We start from the raw sequence: 23,025 nt of genomic DNA on the forward strand, positions 1-23,025 counted from the left end.
ACAACGCGGAGGGGGGGGGGGGGGGGTGTCAATGTGTTCCACCGCCTCACAGTATTCCTCTTTTTGTCTTTTTTCATCAGCCGAGCCATGCTGCAAAGCTCTGTACGACTTTGAACCCGAGAATGAGAACGAGCTGGGCTTCCGCGAGGGGGAAACCATCACCTTGGTCAGTTACATTGACGAGAACTGGTTTGAGGGAAAGCTGCGTGGCAAGACGGGATACTTCCCCAACAGCTACGTCGAAGTGATCGTTCCACTGTAGCACTGAACGCGACGTGAGGAGGAGGATTATACACTCAAAGCAACATATTTGTGAGAAAACTAAACATCTCATGATGAGGGCCTGTTTTGCTTTCCTCTACAGTTTGGTCAAGAAGCATCGTTTAAATTTTCAGAAGGTTTTCAAACAAGTTGCGCTTACGGCACACCCAAGTCTTGGACCCACAATGCACCTGTGCACTTTTTGCACTTTTTTTTTTTTTTTCCAACTGCATTATCACTTGAAAGAAAATATCCGGGAAGCTTCCACACTCCTTAACAAGTTTTCAAGACATGATTAGAGGCCCCTTGAATGTACACTAAATACGATTTCTTGGAAGTCATTTGCCACCCCGCCCTTGCTGCAGTCGTCATGGATGTCGACCATTTTTTAGCCAATCGGATACTGCCATCTAGTGTTGGTCATGCTCTTGGTTTTGGACTATTTTTCACTAAGGTGGCACGAACTCGTGGTAACCCAAAATCTATTATTGAGGCAAGGCACATATTGATTGCTGAAACATATTCCCCATCCAAAGAATTTAGCCCTCCCCTCAAAAAAATGGTTTTCTCGCAAAATGCAATATATAGAATCCTTTTCATCCACTGTATCACTGACTAGATGAAAATAATAGATATATTTGGACTATTTTTTTAATCTAAGGTAAAAAAAAAAATCTGACTAAGAAGTTTTGGACACTTTCCTATGGGGGAATGGTTTGGAATCACTGGACTTAACGAAAGATGATTTGAGTGAAGACTCAGGTCTGGACTGTCTAATAAGATAAGATAAGATAAGAAAACCTTTATTAGTCTCGCAATGGAGAAATCCAGGCAAATTTCACGTTAAAGGAAAAAAACAGGGCAAATCATGCGTCATGCATTTTAAATTCGACAATTGTAAGGTTGATCACAGCTCTTGCATCGTTTGTGTGCACTCCCGTTTCTGCTTTCTCTGAGATGATGCCGAACAGGTTCCGCTCAACACTATAAAAGGAAGTGCAATAATGCTGCAAAATTATCTCGTAAACATTTTTAAAGCAAGGAAGAGGTTCGCTTTTTGGTGTAATACATACCAACCATGGCCAATATTTGAGATGGATGGTATAGGTATCATACCAAAGCCACAAACATCCAGCCCCTGAATTTTGTTAGGCTCAATTGATGCTGCTGGCAGTGTCGCTTCCAATGTTTTCTGGGCTCCGAGCCAACTTGGTTTCACTGAATCGTCTGCCCGTGCTTCGTTTTTGTCAAGATCCTGGACAAGCTACACGACAGCCTTCTAGTATTTTCACCTTTAATTAGAAGCACGGAAATTAAAATGATGTGTATTGGGTCAAACGCTGCACCAGACACGACTGATAATCCATTTCCCATCGACCCGCCCCCCATATTGAGTTGATTCATTTAAGAAAGTTGGGTACACAATCGCTTTCAATCACAAGAAGGCTGTGAACTGTGAACCCGTCTGCCACGATCCCCCTTGTGAAACCGCCGCGCTCAACTCTGCCATCACCATTTGAGCCTTGAGTGGAAAAGACGGGCCTTTTCGGGACGAAAGACCGCGCAGCAGTGGATTATGCCCTCCCCCGCTAGTCTTTATTCACCACCTGCCCCCGGTATGCCCTGCCCCCTTTCTCATTATCAGCCCCCTATCCCCAATCCCATGGTGCCTTTTTGAAGCTTTGGTTTGTCCCCCGGGTTTAATCTTGTAGCTGCGTCTATGCCATTCCTTTTATTGAAGATGGGAGGGGGGGGGGTCTGTGCAGAGGAATAAGGACATGGTTCAGGTGTGCGTTTCCATGCCTCGTTAGAGTAAATCAAAGAAGTTGGGGAGGAGGGTATTTAGGCTCATCTTGGGTAAAAATTATGAATAATGTCTTGGAACAAAGGACTGGAGTGTTTATGTGCTGCTTGGTCGTGGTCAAATAAAAGATGCCACTGGCCTTTTTACTGCAACACTAAATTCCAAAAAGGCCCTGAAATACGGCACCATGAATGAAGGAAGCATTAACACTTATGTTCTGTGTCGAAATGTAACCTCTTTGCATGTGTCTTTATTGCTATCCGTCTTTAATGTATTCATTTGTGAACTGACACGTTGGGAGACTAAAATTGGGATTATCCAGGATTATATTGAGTATATGTGGATTACCTCTTCATGTTTGATTTTGTTTATTTTATGCATTATAGTATGTGAAAGGGGGGGATGGAGGCGGTGTCTTTGCTAATTCAAATAAATGTCATACTGCTATGTGTTTCTTGTTTCAAGTACTGTATTGCGTCATTTTCTCAATTGCACCACAGTCTGAGGTTCACTGTTTTAAATCTCGACGCCGGCCTTGTTGTGTGGCGTTTGTATGCTCTTTTTATACTTATTCCGTACGTATTCCGGCTCCCTCCCACATTCCAGAAGCATGCATGTTCGTGGTCCACTGAAGACTTAACTGCCCATATAGGATTCGATGTGAGTGAGAATAGTTGTTTGTCAACAGTGCTCCCGATGCTACATGTTGAGTTGCTCAAATTACTTGCTGGTGAACATCCATATCGATCCATCGTTTTTGCTGATCCGCTTTATTCTTACAACCCTGAACCGGTTGCCAGCCAATCGCAGGGTACACAGAGACAAACAACAATCCGTGCTCACACTCACACCTCGGGTCAATTTGGAGTGTTCAATCAGCCTGCCATGCATGTTTTTGGAATGTGGGAGGAAACCGGAGTACCCGGAGAAAACCCATGCAGGCACGAGGAGAACATGCAAACTCCACACAGGAAGGCCAGAGTTGGAATCGAACCCGATACCTCCGGATTGTGAGGTTGATGCGCTAACCAACCACTCGCTCACCAGGTCGCCTGCTGGTGAACATTTCAACTATTAATGTGTAATATGTCACATTTGGTGAGTCATGGCACCATAATAAATGAGTGGTTTACCACATCTGCTTTATAATTCTGAGGATTGCGGTACAAATCTCTACTGTAGCTTTTCTGTGTCGAATTTGCATCTACTGTGGCTACTTTCCTCATTCCAAAAAAATGCATGCGTTTTTTTATTTTGGATTCCATTTAAATTTATTTATTGATTTTCATGCTTTGCTTTAGTTTGTATTCGTTTTAGTTCTTGCTCTGTAGTGTTTGTCGAGTGCAAGATGGCGGGGGGAAAACAGTAACTATATGTAATGAAATCAATTCACCGCAAAACTTTTTCATTTTTATTTTAATGAAATCAATTTGAATTAGTTGAATTTAATCCGTCAATCTTCGATGTCACTCGTCCACAAAGCATCATGATCATTTCGACATATTTCCCCTCAACCAGTGTATAATCTGCACAGGACACAGCCCACAGCCAGCTGTTGGCTTATTGCCACAGCACCATCTCATCGGGAGAAGGCGTGTCCCTTACCCGGATTGCTCTGTGCGCCCCTTTGTCCTCTGGTGGTGCCTCGGCCAGCGACACTCATGGCGGCTGCACCCGTCAGGCAGCGCCTCGGACCGGGGGGAACCCGCGCGCAGCTCCCGCCCTGTTACTACGAAGGCTATCTGGAAAAGAGAGGACCCAAAGAAAAGGTACGTTCGTGCCGGGGGTTTCCCTGACGAGCTGCCAACTTCCTTATCGTGCGGGAATGGGCGAGGCGAGTGGACGTTGATACCTGCGGGGATTTTGCCACTTCTCGGGCACGGCGCGCCTTTCAGATCCGCGATTTCAAGAAAACAACCTCCTAATGGTCTTCTGAATGGATTCAAGTGTTTGTTTGAATGGATCGCACATCCGGTGTGCTTTCTAAGGAGAATGTTGTAGCCATAGTAACAGACTGCTCCCTGATGTGTGTTTTGGGTGTCTTTCAAGTTACATTGAAATGTTGCCGCATAACTGCACGATGCTACCTGTCCATCAATGCGTGGTGATGACACAAGGGGGATACCACCAACCCGGGGTCCCCCAGGCTCTCATTAAGATGGTTTTACTGCAGGCCGGGACTTGTCATTTGAGCCAGGCTCAGGTGCAGGCTAATGCGGTGGTCTGCTGACAGCAGCTGCTGCCCACCCACCATCCCTCCCTCCTCTTGGCAGGAAATTAGATGAATTGATGAAGGAAAAAAAAGAAAAAAAACAACACTAAACAGATGCTACATATTTATTTTTCTTTGTTGCAGGCACCCAGGCGTCTGTGGACATGTCTGTGTGGGAATGCGTTGTATTTCTTCAATAATTCCAAGGACGCTCATGTAAGTAGGATTTGGTGGGTCAAGTCTCTTGGAAATATCAACATTATGGATAATTTTGGTGTGTTCACTTTTTGCAGTATGTAGAGAAGCTGGACCTCAGCGGCTTTCTGTCCCTGAAGGACGACTGCAGCCGGGATAGAAATTTGGAAGCAGCCAGACTCATCCTGCGCATGAAGGATGGGGAAACCAGAATAACAGTAATATCTTGGATCTCAAATTATCTTTGTCCACTCAAATGAATGGAAATGCCATTTAACTGTTCCACCTTCCCCCTAACAAAAAAAAAAAGTTTCTCTTTGAATAATAAACAGCACTGTATAATACTACACGGTATACAATAATACTGCATGAAAAACATGCAACGTGCAGGACTGACGTAATTGAATGGAATCTAAATTTTTTTTTTTTGCCACATTTTTTTTGTGCTTCAATTCAATGGATATTGTGCTGCTCCTTCTAGTATGTATGCGCCTTGTCCTCACCATGGGGCTGTATACTCCAGACATACAAAGAGATATTCGACTCTCAGTAAGATGCAGTAATATCAGCCATTCTTTGCAGAGGATAAATATGTACTTTCGGTATTGTTATATTAGCAGTCTACGTGTTTTGCACCACCATTTGTCTCCAACTATTCTTTGCTTTCCACCTTCCCCCCCAAAAAAAAAAAAAAGTTTCTCTTTGAATAATAAACAGCACTGTATAATACTGCACGGTATACAATAATAATGCATGAAAAACATGCAACGTGCAATATTGATGTAATTGAATGGAATCTAAAGTCTGTTTTTGCCACATTTTTTTTGTGCTTCAATTCAATGGATATTGTGCTGCTCCTTCTAGTATGTATGCGCCTTGTCCTCACCATGGGGCTGTATACTCCAGACATACAAAGAGATATTCGACTCTCAGTAAGATGCAGTAATATCAGCCATTCTTTGCAGAGGATAAATATGTACTTTCGGTATTGTTATATTAGCAGTCTACGTGTTTTGCACCACCATTTGTCTCCAACTATTCTTTGCTTGAAGGGATATTACAGTGTGATGCCGTCGTTATTTGCTAGCCTGTGCATAGTGTTTTGCCTTTTTGTTTGCACTGAGTTAAATGGACTAAGTTACAACTACGCAACAACAAAAATAAATAAGAAGTACTGTACTCGGAATTGAAAGACGCCTGAATCATAACGGAGAGGAAGTAGGAACAGGTCACATTGAAGTGTTTCACGGGCATGGTTGCAATTACCATAAGCACTTTCCATGCTTACGGATTCCATGACGCAAAAGCTTCATGGAATCACAAAAGCGTCGTAGAAAAAGCCAAACACAATTTATCCTTTTGGCGCTAGCTGAGTGAAGACTCGCAACATTTGCTGACGTCTCATGTGAATTCTGAGGACGTTTTCTTTTGATTTTTGTTTCATCTTTAAAACGCACGTCTCAAGAGGCGCTCAATGTTGAAAGATACTCTATCTTTGTTTCCAGGCACCCAACCTGGAATCAAGGGAGCTGTGGAAGGGTTTCCTCTATTCTGTGATCGATGTAAATTATCTAATTTTCCACTTGACATTTTTCTTACCGCCTATCTGTATTATTCCATCCTTTAACATGTTTTGCCCTCTGTTATATTAAAGCTGAATGTACCATCGAGCCTGACGCTGCTGCCGGGGCAGCTCCAGATGCTAAAGGAAGTCGTGGACAAAGAAAGGTCCAGGCGGAGAAGTCGCACCCCGACACGAGCGCCTCCTTCGCCTCTCTCTGTCCCTTTAGTGGGAGAGATTCCACCGTAGGTTTTCCAGATACACTTTACAATCACGAGATGCAATCAAAATGCCGCATTGAAAATTCTGCCTTTGCAAAGATGCTAGTGATGTTTTATCACACACACACACACACACACACACACACACACACAAAGCACAAAACTCAGGCAAGTAGTTTCCAACATCTGAGTAAATACACTTTGTCTTTGGTTATGTTGTATGTGACTGACTGATTTTGACCCGCCTCCTTTCATTGGAATATGCAAAACAATGTCAACATAGTTCCGCTCAAGTTGTCTGTTTTTTTTTTTTTTTTTTGTTCTTTTTTTTTGGGGGGGGGGTTGTTTTTTAGACTATGTTGAAGCTTGAGTGGTAGGGAAAAGTCGCCAAATATATTGACTAAGGTTGCAGCTATCGTTTATTTCCAAGTTGTCTACCGATTGTCCGATTGATTAATCGATTAATTAGACGAAATTGATTTTGCAGTATTAAACAATACTAATTAATAACGAATTAAAATCGCAAAAATGCGCATGCGAAATGCAGGTATTATTTTTGTCCTCTTGGGGTCACCGTCATCCCGTTCTACACCGCAGTCTTCTCTCCTGTAAGGGGTCCCTGAACTAAAAAAGTAAATCCTTGACCTAAACTTATGGCTGGTGTGTGTCTATTTTTACTGATCAATGTGTGGTTGGGCACAGGTGTTTTCGGCCAGTGTCGCGAACCGAGGCCGAAGTCCTCTTAGAGAGACACCCAGACTGCGGCAACATGCTGCTGCGTCCCGGAAGAGATGGAAGCTCATTGGCTGTCACCACACGACAGGACCTCAACGGGTAAACCGCTGCTGCCGCCAACATGACCTTCCAATTCTAAACATCCCAGTGCTTCACATTTTCTCCGTTTGTGCTCCGATCCAGATCAGTGTTCAGACATTATCGAGTAACGCAGCGGGACCAGGGTGGCTATGTGATTGATGTAGAAAATCCGGTCAGTTAAATTGTCATCGAGGATGTTTTGTTTTTGTTTTTTTTCATAATTCAGTAACCCCTCCTTTCATTTCTACAGATTCCCTGTGCAACCCTTCATGATGTCATTAATGCCCTTGTGGAGAAGACAGCTGGAACTCTTCAACCTTTTCTCCTCGAAGAACCTTATGAGGAGAACATTAGTGAGTTGAAAACATTTTTGTTGGCTTCCTGGGGTATTTTTTTTCCCTCCTTCTTGAGTAGTGTAAGTGAATGTTTTCGCGTCCTCAGCATACGTTTCTGCCAATGACGAGAATGGAGAAAGGATCCTTCACACTGCCCCCACCAGCCCGCTGCCAAAGGCTCCTGCGCTGCCCCCCAACCAAGGGTAGGCTCAAAGCACTTGTCAGCGGGACCAGGGTGGCTATGTGATTGATGTAGAAAATCCGGTCAGTTAAATTGTCATCGAGGATGTTTTGTTTTTGTTTTTTTTCATAATTCAGTAACCCCTCCTTTCATTTCTACAGATTCCCTGTGCAACCCTTCATGATGTCATTAATGCCCTTGTGGAGAAGACAGCTGGAACTCTTCAACCTTTTCTCCTCGAAGAACCTTATGAGGAGAACATTAGTGAGTTGAAAACATTTTTGTTGGCTTCCTGGGGTATTTTTTTCCCTCCCTCCTGAGTAGTGTAAGTGAATGTTTTCACGTCCTCAGCATACGTTTCTGCCAATGACGAGAATGGAGAAAGGATCCTTCACACTGCCCCCACCAGCCCGCTGCCAAAGGCTCCTGCGCTGCCCCCAAAGCAAGGTTAGTCTCAAAGCACTTGTCAACGGAAAAAGGCAATCCAATGATTTATTTACAGTTGGTGCAGATCGTTGGCCCAGCAGCCCCCTGACCCGCTCCCCTGCTCCGGACCGCCGCCTCCTGACCTCATCAGTGCCTGCCTCGCCCACCAACCCCATGAGACGACTCATTTTATCACCTTCCCCTCTTGCGCAGTGTAAGTGCCTGCAGTCAGGCGGGAGTAAATCGCATCCAGCTAGTTTAATTTGTTCCGTTCTGTTTGTTCTTTTAAGCTTTATAACGCTGCCAGATAGGTGCTATTCATTAGCTTGTCGAAGTAATTTCCAGTTACATTAAGGTAGCGGACTTAAAGGGAAAGTCAAGTCAAAGAATTTTTTTTTTACCGTATTTCTTTCTTTTTTTACAATAAATGTTCGATGCGTCCCCCACTAAACACGGCATTCTGATTAATATTGCGTTTGTGGAATACGAATTCAGTCGCGGAATCCACCCGCTGCTATCCATCTCAGGGTGCGGCCATTTTGGCTCTTGCTGTCACCTAAAATGACATCACAGTGGCTCAGGGCTCATGTAACGACCAATCATGGCTCAGCTTGCGAATGTCACATGACCAAACGCAGACAACAGGTGAGCCATGATTGGCCGTTACCTGAGCAGTTGTGATGTCATTTTTACGTGGCAGCAAGCAGCAACATGGTCGCCCTGTGCAATGGATGAAAACGGGTGGATTTTGATGATTAATTTATATTTCAAAAATGTGATATTATTCAGGAAGCCGTGTTTAGACCAGTGGAGCCATAAAGAAATTTTTTTTGTAAAGAAAATTTTTGACTTACCCCATGTCATCACTAAAATATCTGTTGTATTTTGACCCTCACTTCCTTTTTCCACTCCTCTCGCAGCTCTCAACGAAGAGCTCAAAGTGAAGCTGGAGAAGAGACGGGCCAGTCAGGAATAATGAACATGCCAAGGCCCTTCTCATCGCAGCTACGTATTCATTTTGTGCCTTGTAGGTGGAACACCAAAGGCTGCACATGGCAGCCACCATTTCGTTGCCACAGGTGTTGATGTCGGAGTTTTGTTAAGATCAAGACTGGTGGTGTAGGCACACTTGATTCTTGGACCACACAAACTACTGTTTACTATCCCTGCTGAGCACAAAACTTTTCACAACAACGATGGCCGTGAAGGCCAACTAAAAATCTGACAAATAGAGACAGCCATCTGAGCCTGGTGCTGTTTTTCTGAGCAAGCTGTTTTTGTGCTCAACTACTGGAGCTGCTAAGGGACATTTTTAACTCACACAGCGTTGAATAGAAACATCAGTACAACAACCTGTTAAAACATGAACTTTGTTGTCGTGGTGTGATCCATCCATCCATCCTTCTTTCTGCGTGTGTGTGTGTGTGTGTGTGTGTGTGTGTGTGTGTGTGTGTGTGTGTGTGTGTGTGTGTGTGTGTGTGTGTGATATATCTTCTTTTCAAAAATGAAATTTACTTGCAAGGACGCCCCCTGGTGGAACATTGGACTTACTGTGTTTTGAACAAACATGCCCTGTATAGACGTCGTAAAAAATGTTATTGGACACGTGACCTTTGAGCTTTACCACAGTGTTAACACGACACCCCCTCTGCCCTGGATTTGCATGTCAAAGCCAATTGTTTACATATTGGAGAGTGTTTAACAGGTAATAACCGGTCTGTGTGGCCTTTAATTCAGAATTGAGTAGCCCCCTGCCTCTGTGATCACCCAACTGAAAGTGTGTCTTATGTTTGTATGCTTTTGTTAGATGTGAAGGGCATTCAACTATTCTGCATGGGAGCATTTTTCTCTGCAAAACTATTTTTTTTCCCGTCCCTACAACTTGTTCAGATGTTTATATTGAAATCAACTGACCCTCAATAACAGAAGCCTGAGCAAATTATATGAAGGATAAATGATTTTTTTATTCCCCTGACACACACACACTTTTTTTAAGTGTTGAATCCCCTTGAAAACTTTGTGATTAAATGTTAAATTCAATTGAGTCTACTGGTCACTTTTTTGATAAACATGAACAAGCCGACAATGCTGTCTGATATCGATCTAATATCGGCAAATATGATTGTTATGTCTCAAAACAACTCGTGGTATTGATTGCTTGGTATCGGTCTGAGAAAAAAAAAGTGGTATTGAGCTAACCTGCAAAACTCTTGAACGCATTTTCCCTCGCAACTTAATGTGTCCATCACTACCATGGTGTAATCAGAATTCAATTTAAATGTGCTCTGCGTAGCACAATTCGAACCGTCCAAGCATCTTAAGCTCGTTCTCTACTTTTATTCCACAATGTTATTCCGCGTACCTTGATGGCATGCTTGCACATATTTTCACACGACGATTCCGACAAGTTCACGCTTGATTTTACGTTGAGCTACGGGTCGCAAACGAATGCGTCTTCCTGTTCGCCACGAGCGAACTAAGGTCAATAGACTGAGAAGCATCAAGGCACAATGAGGCGAGTTTATCCAACCAAGAATGGTTTTCAATAAATGTTTAAAGAAGTGGTGGATGTACACGGCCAAGGCTTCAGTGCGTTCTGTATTGAATTGGGAAAAATTATTTAACGGAAGTGAAGTGGTTCTTCTTCTTTCACATTTCCGGAAGTGTAAACGCCACACTTGCCACATGACTGCCCTCGTCAGATATTATGCTTCAATTACAACTTAAGGAGGAAGACAAAAAAAAAAAACAACAACTCCCCTCCATGAAATCATGGTTGTCGGTTAAGTGTTGAAGGCACCGCAGCCTCCCCACACAGGACGTCGATCAGTACTTTCAAAGACTACAACATCACATCACTGAGTCACTTTATCCGGATAAACTCGTTTCGTAGCGCGTTGCTGCTCATCGGCCTTGTTTATCTTAGCTCGCTAGCGGCTAACAAAGAGAAGCACACAAGCACCTCGTCAAGCAGATATCAAGTGCGGAATTGTTGGGATCGCCGTGCGAAAATGTGTGCAGGGACGACACTTAAGTACAAGGAGCAACTTTGTGGAATAAAAGAAGAGAACGAGCAACATTTTGAAGTGCAAGGCGATTTTTGCAAGCTGCCGCGCGTTGTGCTACGTAGAGCAGGTTTGTAGACTTCTTACTCTCTGATTTCTGTATGGCAGGGGTGCCAAAATCCGGCTTGTTTTGTCTGTCTCCCCTCCTCTAACACACCTGATTGAAATGATCAGCTCATCAGCAAGATTTGCAGAAGCCTGATTCCGATCCTGAGCCGAGATTTCCTAAGATTGGCAGTGTATTGTCCTAAAAAAAAAAACATAGCCGGGCACAGTTTAGGTCGCAGGGCGATCATACATATAATCGCTCAAATGTTGAGCCGCCAGCAGGCTTTTTTTGTTTGTTTGTCTGTTTTTTTTTTTTCCTGACGGGTTGGTCTGCGTTACGTATTGCTGCATCGTGCGGCAGCCCTAACTCAATGTACCACGATAGAAATAATAATAGACATAATAAAAGTCCCCGTGTGACATTTAACGTGACCAAACTGAATGTGTCTTTATCTTCTTGTGTCCTGCAGACGTCAGTGAAAAATATCTTCGCCCTGAGCAACCGCAGGAAGAGTCTTTTCGGATTAAAAACGAGGCGGAGGAAAAGCCCCTTCACATCAAAAAGGAGGAGGAGGATATCAGCAAGATGGCACTGACCTTTGTCCCTTTAAAGAGTGAAGATGAAGACATGGGTGCGCTTCCAAACAGCAGCTCAAGTCAACACATGACAACAGAAGGTGACACATACCATTGGGGACCATCACAGGGCACATAGCAATGACAGACACATCATCACACTCTCACAACACTAATGATGATGATGATGATAGTGAAGAACAACCTAAAGATAATAGGGTACGTCACACTGACAACAAATGCTGGTCATGTTCTCACTGTGGGAAACTATTTAGTTCAAAGTGGTCTTTGTAAATACACACAAGAACAAACACTGGGGGAAAACCTTTTGCCTGCTCTCTTTGTGGTCAAATCTTCTCTGAGAAGTCCAGTTTAACAAAGCACACAAATATGATGCTGACACTTGACTTGACCAAACCAAATGCGTGTTTGTCTTCTTGTGTCCTGCAGACATGAGTGAAAAATATCTTCGCCCTGAGCAACCACAGGCAGAGTCTTTTAGGATTAAAAATGAGGCGGAGGAAAAGCCCCTTCACATCAAAAAGGAGGAGGAGGAGGATAGCAGCAAGACGGCACTGACCTTTGTCCCTTTAAAGAGTGAAGAGGAAGACAAAGGTGAGCGTGAGGAGGCCAGAGAGGCGGAGCCTCCAAGCAGTAGCTCAAATCAACACATAACAACAGAAGATTATGGAGACCACTGTGAACCATCGCTAGCACATCGGGATGACACATCATCACACTCTCCTGACACTGACGACGATGATGATTATGATGATGATGATGAACAGACTAAAGGCGATGGGGCATATCACACTGACGACAAATGCTGGGAATGTTCTCGGTGTGGGAAAACATTTCAGTCAAAGTGGTCTTTAAAAAGGCACACAAGAACACACACTGGGGAAAAACCTTTTGCCTGCTCAGCTTGTGGTAAAAACTTCTCTGAGAAGTCGAGTTTAACCAAACACACAAGAACACACAGTGGGGAAAAACCGTTTTCCTGCTCAGTTTGTCGCAAGAGCTTCTCTCACAAGTCACATTTAACAAGCCACACAAGAATCCACACTGGGGAAAAACCTTTTTCCTGCTCGGTGTGTGGTAAAAGCTTCCTAGAAAAGTCACATTTAACAATGCACACAAGAACACACACTGGAGAAAAACCTTTTGCCTGCTCAGTTTGTGGTAAAAGTTTCTCTCAAAAGTCACAGTTAACGAGCCACACAAGAACTGGTAAGAGCTTCTCTCAAAAGTCACAGTTAACAAGCCACACAATAACACACAGTGGAGAAAAACCTTTCGCCTGCTCGGTTTGTTGCAAAAGCTTCGCTCAGAAGTCAGGTTTAGCACAACACACAAGAACCCACAGTGGAGAAAAACCTTTTTCCTGCTCCATTGTGGTCATAGCATCACAGAAAAATCAAAGTTGACGAATCATACGAGAACCCACACTGGAGAAAAATGTTTTTGCTTGCTTAATTTGATACGAAAGCTTCTCTCAAAAGTCAAATTCAACAAGGCACACAAGAAAAAGGGGCTTTGTAATAAGATGCAAAAGTGTAAACGATTATGACTAAAATGTGTAGTCAATTTTACGATGAGCTTTTAAAGATGCCAAGACGATTTTTTTTCTGTGACAGAAAAACCTTTGTGTCAGAGTTAAGGGCGAGTTTGGTTTTTGAAGTCTTGACATGAAATCTGATGTAATTATCTTAGCCTGTAACAGCGTGTGTCAACGTGGAAAACACAACCAAAAAAGCATAATCGTCCTTGATCCAAAAAGAATGAAAAGGTGCTTCGTTGATGCAAGCCCACCTGTTTTCCACAACCATCAATAAAATCATGTAATTGTTCCATCTACTCAAAAGTGGCCTTCATTGCTCTATGTGAAAGTGTGACAAGAACAAGAAAAATAAAAGGTGAATTACAACAACGAGAAAAGCAAGGAGTCTCACCTGGAAACAATTTGGCGACCTGATGGCGACTGGAGTCCACGCTGGTTGTCTGCTGGCGACTCGCCGGTTCGCTCTTGGGACTCTCCTTCAAACATCTTTTTTTACCCTCCGCCGTACCATTTGTAAGCATTTTCAGGTGTCAACTTGTGGATGGTCGTTTTTCAGAGCTTGGGTGGGAAATCACAGATAAACATATCATTTATGAAGCTACAATGAGCCTACTGCTAGCAGTGTCTGTACAAGGTATTAACAACACCCGGCGGTGTACTTACCCGCCCAATAATCAAAACTGCTTCTTTGGATAAGATTTTTAAATTTACATTCTGGATCCATCCGTTTACAAAGTAAACCTCCAGAGACTTGTAAACTGTCATCTGGCGGCGTGTCTTGGACGGCGCGTGTGGGTCGATTCCTCCACAAAATAACTTTCTGCCGGTGTCACGGTTGTAGATCAGTTGGCTAGTCGTCAGAATACTTTGAAAATGCCATCATGAAACAATTAAGTTGATGATCGACGTTTACAGCCGTGGTGGCAGGCAGCGCGTGCCTCGGACTTCCCACAATGCCTTGCGTGCAAGCGACGTACACTTAAACACCCAATACCTTACTCACCTTAATTTCAGGTAGCAGTAATATGAATACAAAAGTATGACCTGACACATTCGCCCATAATGTAAGTCGTCAGAATAGTTTTAAAAATGCCATCATGAAACAAGTTGATGATCGACCTGTACAGCCGTGGTGACGGGCAGCGCGTGCCTCGGACTTCCCACAGCGCCTTGGGTGCAAGCGACGTACACTTAAACATCCAATACCTTACTCACCTTAATTTCAGGTAGCAGTAATATGAATACAAAAGTATGACCTGACACATTCGCCCATAATGTGCAGTTGAAAATAAGCAAGTTTCATAGATATGAATCGTCCAGTCTCAGTTCAGACTAAAGCTCAAGAACAGCAGCCGAGATGAATATTTATTGAATAGCTTGATAATACATTAGCATTCATTGGATGGAAAGGAATAGTAAAATGACCAGTTTGTGGTTGAAAATACAATGTAAACGTTCAACCGTTCTTAGCCGTTCAAATATAACTTTACAACATATGTTGTACTTTGAAAAAGAGCTGGCAGTGAACTGTTGGGTTCAGAGTGCTCAATAGTAAACTAGTGACACTGACATATATAATTGACTTGTGGAAGGAATGTTGTCTCTCAATACTGAACTTGAATGTTGTCAGGCTCAATACTGAACTTGTACAGACTTTGACTGAAGACTTGGACAAAATTGCACACTAGCTATGACGTGTACACCACCAGTTAACTGTACTGTATATCAATACGGTAATCAAAATTGACGAGCTGGCATGTTTGCGACTTCACGAGTTGTGCCCACATGCCTACTAGTAAGCAAACACACACACACACACACACACACACACACACACACACACGGTATTTCGGAGTCATTTCATTCTGCCAGTTTATTGCTAACAGCCGTTTTTGAAACATACATTATAAGGGTATAAAGGGTTCTTATTTACATGGGAGTGTCGGCATATCAGCAAAAACAAACTGGACTTCTGCCATTGAACTGTCGGCTGACTGATTTTTATGAGCGATGGAATTAATTATTTGATCCTGCGTACACCATGTCAGAGATGGAAAATATGTAGCGGCCATCCGAGGAAGTGTAGTGAAGAGTAAAACAATTGCACAATAACATGTCCTTATTTTGGAACTAATACAGTTCATCTTATCCTAGTTCCACAGCTTACCACAAAGAATCAGTTTCTTCAAATTGTTCTTTAATGGTAACTGCTATTTTCATCCGCACACTTGTGTCTCTTCACAAACGCATGACTAGAAAATCTCTTAGCGCACACGGTGCAACTGAATTGTTTCTCTTCGCTGTGTGTTCTTGTGTGGTTTGTTAAACTTGACTTTGCAGCAAAGCTTTTACCACAAACGAGGCAGCCAAAACCATCCTTCCCGCAGCGTGCTCTTTTGTGCTTTGCTAAATTTGTGCGGACAGAGAAGCTTCTGCCGCAAACTGAGCAGGTAAAAGGTTTCTCTCCAGTGTGTGTTCTCGCGTGATCTGTCAAGCTTGTATTGACAGAGAATCTTTTGCCGCAAACTGAGCAGACAAAAGGTTTTTCTCCCGTGTGTTTTCTGGTGTGTCTTGTTAAATGCGAGTTCACAGAGAAGCCTTTGCCGCAAACTGAGCACATAAAAGGTTTCTCTCCAGTATGCGTTCTTGTGTGCTGAGTTAAATTGGACTTTTCAGAGTAGCGTTTGCCACACACTTTGCAGGCAAAAGGTTTTTCCCCAGTGTGTGTTCTTATGTGTCTTGTCAAATGTCCATTCTCCGAAAATCTTTTACCACAAATAGAGCAGGTAAAAGGTTTTTCCCCGGTGTGCGTTCTTGTGTGCTTTATCAAAGTGCCTTTTTCAGTGAATTTTTTACCACACACCGAGCAGTCAAAAGGTTTCTCTCCAGTATGTGTTCTCATGTGATACTTCAAACCCTGCTTTGAGCTAAACACTTTGTCACACCGAGAGCATTTCCTGCATGTGTTGTCAGTGTGAAATGTCATTTCAACTTCAGGCTGTTCATCATTGCCATCATCATCATCATCATCATCACGAGAGTGTGACGTTATGTCGTCACTATCCGAGAGTGGAGCTAATAGGCCATCCTGTGATGGTCCCCAGTGGTCTGCATCACCTTCTGTTGCCATGCATTGACTTGAACTGCTGCTTGAAGGCTCCCCCCCTCTGTTCTCCTCACTCTCGTCCTGATCTTCGTCTTCACTTTTTACAGGGACAAAGGTCAATGGCAACTTGGTGATATCCTTCTCCTCCTCCTCTACTTTTATGCGAGAGGGTTTTCCTTCCTTTTTAAAATGAGGCCGATCTTCCTTTTTAATGTGAGGGGTCTCCTCCTCCTCTTTTATATGAGTGGACTCGGGCTCCTGTTGCTCAAGATGAAGATATTTTTCACTGATGTCTGCAGGACACAAGAAGACAAACACATTTGGTTTTTGCAGGTGCCAGCTGTGAGGCACATACATACAATATGCGGATATAAAGTTGCATCGAACGTCTGGTAAATCAATTTGTAAATGTAAGTGGAAATCGCTTCAAGGTACTGAAGTACTTACGGTGAGTTGGAATTTGCCATTTCCAGTTGAAAACAATTTTGGGAGCACAAGTTGAATAACTAAGTATAAACGAGTACGACTATAAGTACAACCACTTGACACACTCTTATAGGAGAACTAAAAACACACCCACACACAAACTTATAGCAAGATGACATTGTATTGTATGCTCCAGCAGAGGTCAAACCACGCTACGCGGATTAATTTTGCATTTGCGGAATGAGAAAGCGAAAATAATTATCAGCTGCGGACCGGAAATGACAACTGTTGAACTGTCAGCTGACGGATTTTTGAAAGCGACGGATTTAATGATTCAAATTCTGTTTACACCATCTCACAGATGAAGAACACGCCACGTCCATTGAATGATTATCCTTTTTGGTTGCACTTTTAATTTTTCTTTATAAATAAAGAAAGTACAGACAAAATTATAGACATCTTATATCATTGTACATGTTTGAAATCAACTTGTCAAACATTTGGCTCACTACTTCCAGAGGATAGAAGATCACAAAGGTTTTTCTGTGACTGATAAAATTATTGGCTTTGCATCTTTTCATCATAAAATGTGAGTTCATTTAAAATTATGTTGCATGTGTCCCCCGCTGTGGCTTAACTTCTCGTAGTTAAGACTTCCCCAGTTTACCACAAGGAATCGGTTTCTTTAATTTCTTCAATGGTGACCGCTATTCTCATCCACACACTTGTGGGCCTTAACGGAAGCGTTCCTCGACAATCTTTCGGGGCACACACTGCAACTGAATGGTTTCCTCTTGGGCGTGTGCTTTTGCGTGGTTTGTTAAACTTGACTTTGTAAAGAAGCTTCTGCCGCAAACTGAACAGGTAAAAGGTTTCTCTCCAGTGTGCATTCTCATGTGATCTGTCAAGCTTGTATTGACCGAGAATCTTTTGCCGCATACTGAGCAGGCAAAAGGTTTTTCTCCAGTGTGTCTTGTTGCGTGCCTTGTTAAATGTGACTTATGAGAGAAGCTCCGGCCGCAATTTGAGCACATGAATGGTTTCTCTCCGGTATGTGTTCTTGTGTGTTGTGTTAAATTGGACTTTTCCGAGTAGCTTTTGCCGCACACTTTGCAGGCAAAAGGCTTTTCTCCAGTGTGTGTTCTAATGTGTCTAGTTAAATGTCCATTTTCAGAAAACCTTTTGCCACAAACGGAGCATATAAAAGGTTTCTCTCCCGTGTGCGTTCTCGTGTGTTTGATCAAAGTGCTCGCATTCGTGAATCTTTTATCGCACACTGAGCAGGCAAAGGGTTTCTCTCCAGTATGTATTCTCATGTGAACGTTCAAGCTCTGCCTGCAGCTTAATGTTTTCCCACACTGAGGACATTTTTTTTGGATGTGAGATGTCATATCTCCTTCAGACTCTTCATTATCATCCTCATCATCAGTGTCAGGAGATAATGTGGCATCACTATCTGCTTGAGGTGGCCCACAACGGTCTCCATCCCCTTCTGTTGTCATGTGTTGACCTGAGCTGCTGCTTGGAGGCTCCGCCTCCCCGTTCTGCTCCCTCTCACCCTGGTCTTTGTCTTCATTCTTTAAAAAGACACAAGTCACTGTTGTCTTGCTCATATCTTCCTCCTCCTCCTCCTCTTCTTCTTCTTTAATGAGAAATGGCTTTTCTTCCTTTTTAAAGTGTGAGTGCTCTTCCTCTTCAATGTTAACGGGCTCCACCACCTCCTCCTCTTCCTCTTTAATATGAAGGGAGTCGGGCTCCTGTTGCTCAAGATGAAGATATTTTTCACTGATGTCTGCATGACACAAGAAGACAAACACATTTGGTTTGTGCAGGTGCCCGCTGTATATTCTGTTGCACTGAACGTCTTTCTTGTGAATCAATTTGTAAACGGGATGCTTGCTTCTCTTCAGCACAGGTTGTAAAATCAGCTGTTCCCCTGACGGCAAGGTTGAAAAAACCAGTGGTCCCCAACCACTGGTTCTCGACCCCCAATTGGTACCAGTTCCCCCCAGAGAGGGACCTGGTGAATCATTTGAATAAGTAGCACCCAAGTGATGAAGTGGAAAGCATGAGGAGATCATGCGCATTTGCAAGTAGCAATGATTTTTATGTCATTTGTTGGTTCATAAATTGTGAAAATAATTTCGAGTTTAGGGCGTATTCATTATTCCTGAGTGGTCCACTTTTCGTAGTTTACCGTATTATTTTATATTGCTCTACATTTATTGTAATGTTTTCAAATAGTTTGAAATGAATGAAAAAGAAAAAGATAATTTTCGTTTTGTTTTAAACATTTACTTCCTGAGGTCATTATTTGCGGCATGTTTTCCCCTTACAGTTTGCTTTTGCGTATGTTTTACGTGTTTGGTAAGGGGGGTCTTTAAGTGGGTTGTTATTAGTTTAAATGTATTTAAAGTATGTGGAAGGGGTATAATTAAGTATATCACATAAAATGTGTTTTATTTGGTCTCTCTTCAACGCAGATTTTCTGAAATAATTTCATTTGACATGACCAAGTGCTCGGCAGATGAGCCGGAAAAAACGCTTCATCAGACCATCAACATCGTACATTAATAAAGATTCCATCGAAATACAAACACGGCAGTGTATATTTTTTCGAGTTTTTTTTTTCAATTAAACAAGTGACAGGAAGAAGTGCACAAACCTGCTCTGTGTAACACAACTCGAGGCTGCTTGCGAACATCGCCCAGCAGTCGAAGATGCTGCTCGTTCTCTTCTTTCATTCCACAAAGATCCTCCGCGTACTTTGCTGTTGTTCTTGCGGACATTTTCCACACAATGCCGTTGTTCCTACTGGATATCTGCTTAACGGTTATCTGTTGATTACAAACAAGCGACGAGTCTCTCTTTTTGGTTAGCGCCGAGCGAGCTAAAAGCTAAACTAAGCTAACTAGGCCGAGAAGCTTCAACGTGCACAGAGACGATTTTATCCGGACACAAAGATTGAAATGAAGTTCTGATCCAGTAAAGTCCGCGCGCTGTGTCGAGAAGTCAGTCCGTTCAGTCAATGTGCGGGGAAGCTCGTGGCGTTCGCGAGCAAAGAAGGAAACGTGAACCCAAGTGCTGAGCCGTGCGGCGGAAGTTGCTTGCAATAAGGGAGGAGCGGGTCGAGAATGTCGCCCCCCTCATCCAACTTTATCATCCATTATCCGAATCGTTTTATCCTCACGAGGGTCGCGGGCTTGCTGGGGGCTATATCAGCCGTTTTCGGGCAGCAGGCGGGCTACATACTGAACTGGTTGCCAGCCACTCATCGGGCACACAAGAACACAACCATTCGCACTTACAGGGGTCACACACTTTTCTGCAAAAGAGAGCTGCTACTTAAGGGCTCATAAATGGAAAGGGCTGCTGGTTTCATACACCCTTCGCAAATAAATTCGCCAAAATTTGTTTATACTTAAATACATTTATGTATGTTAAGACACAGATCATGGTCTTGCACAGTAATTTTCAACAATGACCTAATATGGTCGGAAACAGTTGAACATCAACATGCAACACTATTACTATAAATATTTGCAAATATTGACATTTTTAAATCACTTCCCAGGGAGTTGATTTCAAGACAGGCCCCATAGGTAGCACCCTGATATAGTGTTCAATTAACCAACCGCGCATGTCTTTGGAAAGTTGGAGGAAACCCGTTTTTATATTTTGTATTCTTATTCCACATTTTATACCTGCATTCCAGCATGGGTGATTAATTGTGCTTTTCAGGTAACCCTGATTGAAAGCATTTGTTTCTTTGTTTTTTTAAGATTTTTGATTTGTAATAGGCAGAGACAGAAAAAAAAATCAACATCGCAACAAAAAAAATGGTTCTTCTGTCACGGATCAAATTGGCTTACCGTGGTATTTTATTCCAAAATTAACAAATTTATACACATAAGTTTTGTTTTTTTTTTTTTTACATCCTCAACTTCGACTCCCACCAGAACACTTGTGTATCTGAAGCTGCTGTTTACTTGAGAATCTTTTGGAACAAATTGTGCAGGGAAAAGGTTTCTCTCCCGTGTGTGTTCTTCTGTGCGTTTTCAAATTACTGCTTTGAGAGAATCTTTGGCCACAAACGGAGCAGGCAAAAGGTTTTTCTCCGCTGTGTGTAGTTGCGTGTCTTGTTAAATGTCCCTTGACATTGAATCTTTTACCACAAATTGAGCAGGCAAAAGGTTTTTCTCCAGTGTGTGTTTTCATGTGCTTTCGTAAAGTTGTGCGTGTCGAAAAACTTTTGCCACAATCTGAGCAGGAAAAAGGCTTCTCTCCGGTGTGTGTTCTTGTGTGACTTATTAAAACTGTCTTCACAGAGAATCTTTTACCACAAACTGAGCATACGAAAGGCTTTTCTCCACTGTGTGTTCTTGTGTGACTTTTTAAAAGTTTCTTTGAAGAAAATGTTTTACCACAAATTGAGCAGATGAAAGGTTTTTCCCCACTGTGTATCTTCACGTGAGTATTCAAATACGACTTTGATCGAAATTTTTTTCCACACTGAGAACATTCAAAGAGTTCATGTTTGTCGTCTTCATCGTCGTCATTGTCTTCTTCTTCTTCTACATAACAATAGTCTTCATCTTTGTCATCATCCCCACCACCAACACCATCATCATCATCGTCAGTGTCAGGAGAGTCTGACATTGTGTCATCATGATGCTCTTGGGATGGTCCACCATGGTCTGCATCACCTTCTGTTGTCATGTGTTGATTTGAGCTGCTGCTTGCCCCTCTGTTCTCCTCACTCTCACCATTGTCTTTATCTTCATTCTTTAAAAAGACGAAGGTCAATAATGACTTGTCAATATCCTCCTCCTCATCCTCCACTTTTTTAATGTGAATGGGCTTTTCCTCCTCTGTCATGTAAGGCAGTTCATCCTCCTCCTCCTTTTTAATTTGAAGGAAATCTGTCTCCTGCTCCCAACGACCAAGATATTTTTCACTGACATCTGCACCTGCAAAGACAAACACTTTGGTTCCATCAAATTTCATGCTGTGCCTTTGATATTGTATATTACTGTTTCTGGACTGGTACCTTGACTAACGAGATTGATTTGTTCCATGACTGAATTCAAACGATTTGAAAAAGAACCCAAATTCCCCCAATGAAATGAATTGACATGCTAGAAATGTGTTCCAATGTTACGTGCTACTGGCAAATAAAATAAAAATTCAACGTGTTGTAAAATACACATGTTAAAAATGAACAGGTTTCATGATGTATACAACAAATCACACAGCACCATCTGAGGGCAGCATTTATGAACACACACTTATACACACAATTCATACACAATGTTTTTAAGGAACAGTGTTGACATATGTGTCCATTAACAATGAAAAGTAGTTAGTTACTAAACAAACGAACCTGCTGTGTGTCGCACAACAGGAAGCTCCTTGCCAACAGCGTCCAGCCGTTGATGTTGTTGCTCGTTCTCCTCTTTTATTTCACATAGTTCCTCCAGGTACTCGGCTGTCATTCTTGCAAACATTTTTCTTTCCGCACGATAATCGGTGCACGTTGCTATCTCCTGCTAACAGATGTGTCTCCGTGTTAGCGGCTAGCGAGTTAAGAAGCTTCAACGCGCACCAAGTTTATCCTCGTACGACGATTTAATAAATAATGTTCTAGTCCCGTTAATCTAAGGACAGGCGTACTAGGTTGAGTATTCAATCCATTCAGTACTAATTAGGAAATAATTATTGAGTGGTCTCGCGAAAGGGCGAGCGTATTTTGTAACAGAACCCTACGTCACTTCCGTTATGCCGCGGCATCAACATCCTGGTCACCGCCACTTCCAGCTCCTTCCCACGGGTAGGCGCTATTGAGCTATGCACTCTAAAACGAGTAGAAATTCAAACACACACGCGCACACGCACACAACAACAACAACAACAACAAAAAACATGCATGGCAGGTTAATGGACTCTCTAAATTGTCCCTCGGTTTTGATTGTGAGTACGAATTGTTGTTCCTCTATGTGTGCCCTGCGATTGGCTGGCAACCAATTCAGGGCGTACCCCGCCTGCTGCCCGAATACAGCTGGGATAGGGTCCAGCATGCCCGCGACCCTCGAGCAGATAAACCGAATTGGATAATAGCGAAAAAGTTGGGCGGGGGGGCCCGGAGTGGAAAAAACTCCCAGCACTTCGAAACGGTTGTCTCTCGCTCACGCCTGTTTGGGCTTGTTGTGTGAAAAAGGTGGGGCCATGCCA

The 23,025-nt window shown here is 42.8% G+C and overlaps 6 protein-coding genes across 13 annotated transcripts in view; 3 read left to right on the forward strand and 3 right to left on the reverse strand.

Moving 5' to 3' along the window:
- LOC109507369 (endophilin-A2-like) overlaps positions 1–3,832 on the forward strand; it is a 9,165-nt gene extending 5,333 nt beyond the window's left edge. Inside the window, exons 8-9 of one of the 2 annotated variants that reach the window (XR_002166450.1) lie at positions 81–410; positions 3,819–3,832. Coding sequence is in view for 1 of the 2 variants with exons in the window: in XM_019856746.1 (XP_019712305.1) it covers positions 81–262 (182 nt within the window). In the remaining variant the exon portion in view is untranslated. Of the gene's footprint in view, positions 1–80; positions 888–3,818 lie in introns of those variants that run through there. The other variant, XM_019856746.1, reaches the window with a different exon arrangement.
- Positions 3,624–9,453, forward strand: stap2a (signal transducing adaptor family member 2a). The gene is made up of 11 exons (XM_019856748.1): positions 3,624–3,834; positions 4,422–4,493; positions 4,571–4,690; positions 5,978–6,034; positions 6,127–6,278; positions 6,957–7,088; positions 7,173–7,242; positions 7,321–7,423; positions 7,938–8,033; positions 8,089–8,226; positions 8,933–9,453. The coding sequence occupies exons 1-11, from the start codon at positions 3,727–3,729 to the stop codon at positions 8,986–8,988; spliced, it is 1,104 nt and encodes a 367-aa protein (XP_019712307.1). The 5' UTR covers positions 3,624–3,726; the 3' UTR covers positions 8,989–9,453.
- Positions 9,454–9,456: 3 nt separating this feature from the next.
- LOC109507367 (zinc finger protein 664-like) lies at positions 9,457–13,438 on the forward strand. 3 transcript variants are annotated; one of them, XM_019856745.1, is made up of 4 exons: positions 9,457–11,147; positions 11,596–11,802; positions 12,152–12,883; positions 12,932–13,438. In XM_019856745.1, exons 1-4 carry the CDS (start codon positions 11,024–11,026, stop codon positions 13,126–13,128), a joined length of 1,260 nt encoding a protein of 419 aa, XP_019712304.1. In that variant the 5' UTR covers positions 9,457–11,023; the 3' UTR covers positions 13,129–13,438. The 3 variants fall into 3 exon arrangements, with proteins under 3 accessions (XP_019712304.1, XP_019712302.1, XP_019712303.1); XM_019856743.1 differs by having other exon boundaries at positions 12,152–13,438; XM_019856744.1 differs by having other exon boundaries at positions 11,596–11,757; positions 12,152–13,438.
- A 2,000-nt stretch (positions 13,439–15,438) lies between these two features.
- On the reverse strand, positions 15,439–22,324 carry LOC109507343 (oocyte zinc finger protein XlCOF6.1-like). 5 transcript variants are annotated; one of them, XM_019856702.1, is made up of 3 exons: positions 22,178–22,324; positions 21,536–21,758; positions 15,439–16,423 (listed from the first exon to the last, which is right to left on the reverse strand). In XM_019856702.1, the coding sequence occupies exons 1-3, from the start codon at positions 22,299–22,301 to the stop codon at positions 15,460–15,462; spliced, it is 1,311 nt and encodes a 436-aa protein (XP_019712261.1). In that variant the 5' UTR covers positions 22,302–22,324; the 3' UTR covers positions 15,439–15,459. The 5 variants fall into 5 exon arrangements, with proteins under 5 accessions (XP_019712261.1, XP_019712260.1, XP_019712259.1 ...); XM_019856701.1 differs by having other exon boundaries at positions 21,536–21,764; XM_019856700.1 differs by having other exon boundaries at positions 21,536–21,779.
- On the reverse strand, positions 16,668–20,275 carry LOC109507345 (zinc finger protein 771-like). The gene is made up of 2 exons (XM_019856707.1): positions 19,460–20,275; positions 16,668–18,586 (listed from the first exon to the last, which is right to left on the reverse strand). The coding sequence occupies exons 1-2, from the start codon at positions 19,581–19,583 to the stop codon at positions 17,529–17,531; spliced, it is 1,182 nt and encodes a 393-aa protein (XP_019712266.1). The 5' UTR covers positions 19,584–20,275; the 3' UTR covers positions 16,668–17,528.
- On the reverse strand, positions 20,709–21,543 carry LOC109507347 (gastrula zinc finger protein XlCGF49.1-like). The gene has a single exon (XM_019856710.1). It carries the CDS (start codon positions 21,511–21,513, stop codon positions 20,734–20,736), a length of 780 nt encoding a protein of 259 aa, XP_019712269.1. The 5' UTR covers positions 21,514–21,543; the 3' UTR covers positions 20,709–20,733.
- Positions 22,325–23,025: the final 701 nt, after the last annotated feature.

This window comes from Hippocampus comes, unplaced genomic scaffold, assembly GCF_001891065.2.
Source record: "Hippocampus comes isolate QL1 unplaced genomic scaffold, H_comes_QL1_v1.1 scaffold105, whole genome shotgun sequence".
Lineage (NCBI taxonomy): Eukaryota > Metazoa > Chordata > Actinopteri > Syngnathiformes > Syngnathidae > Hippocampus > Hippocampus comes.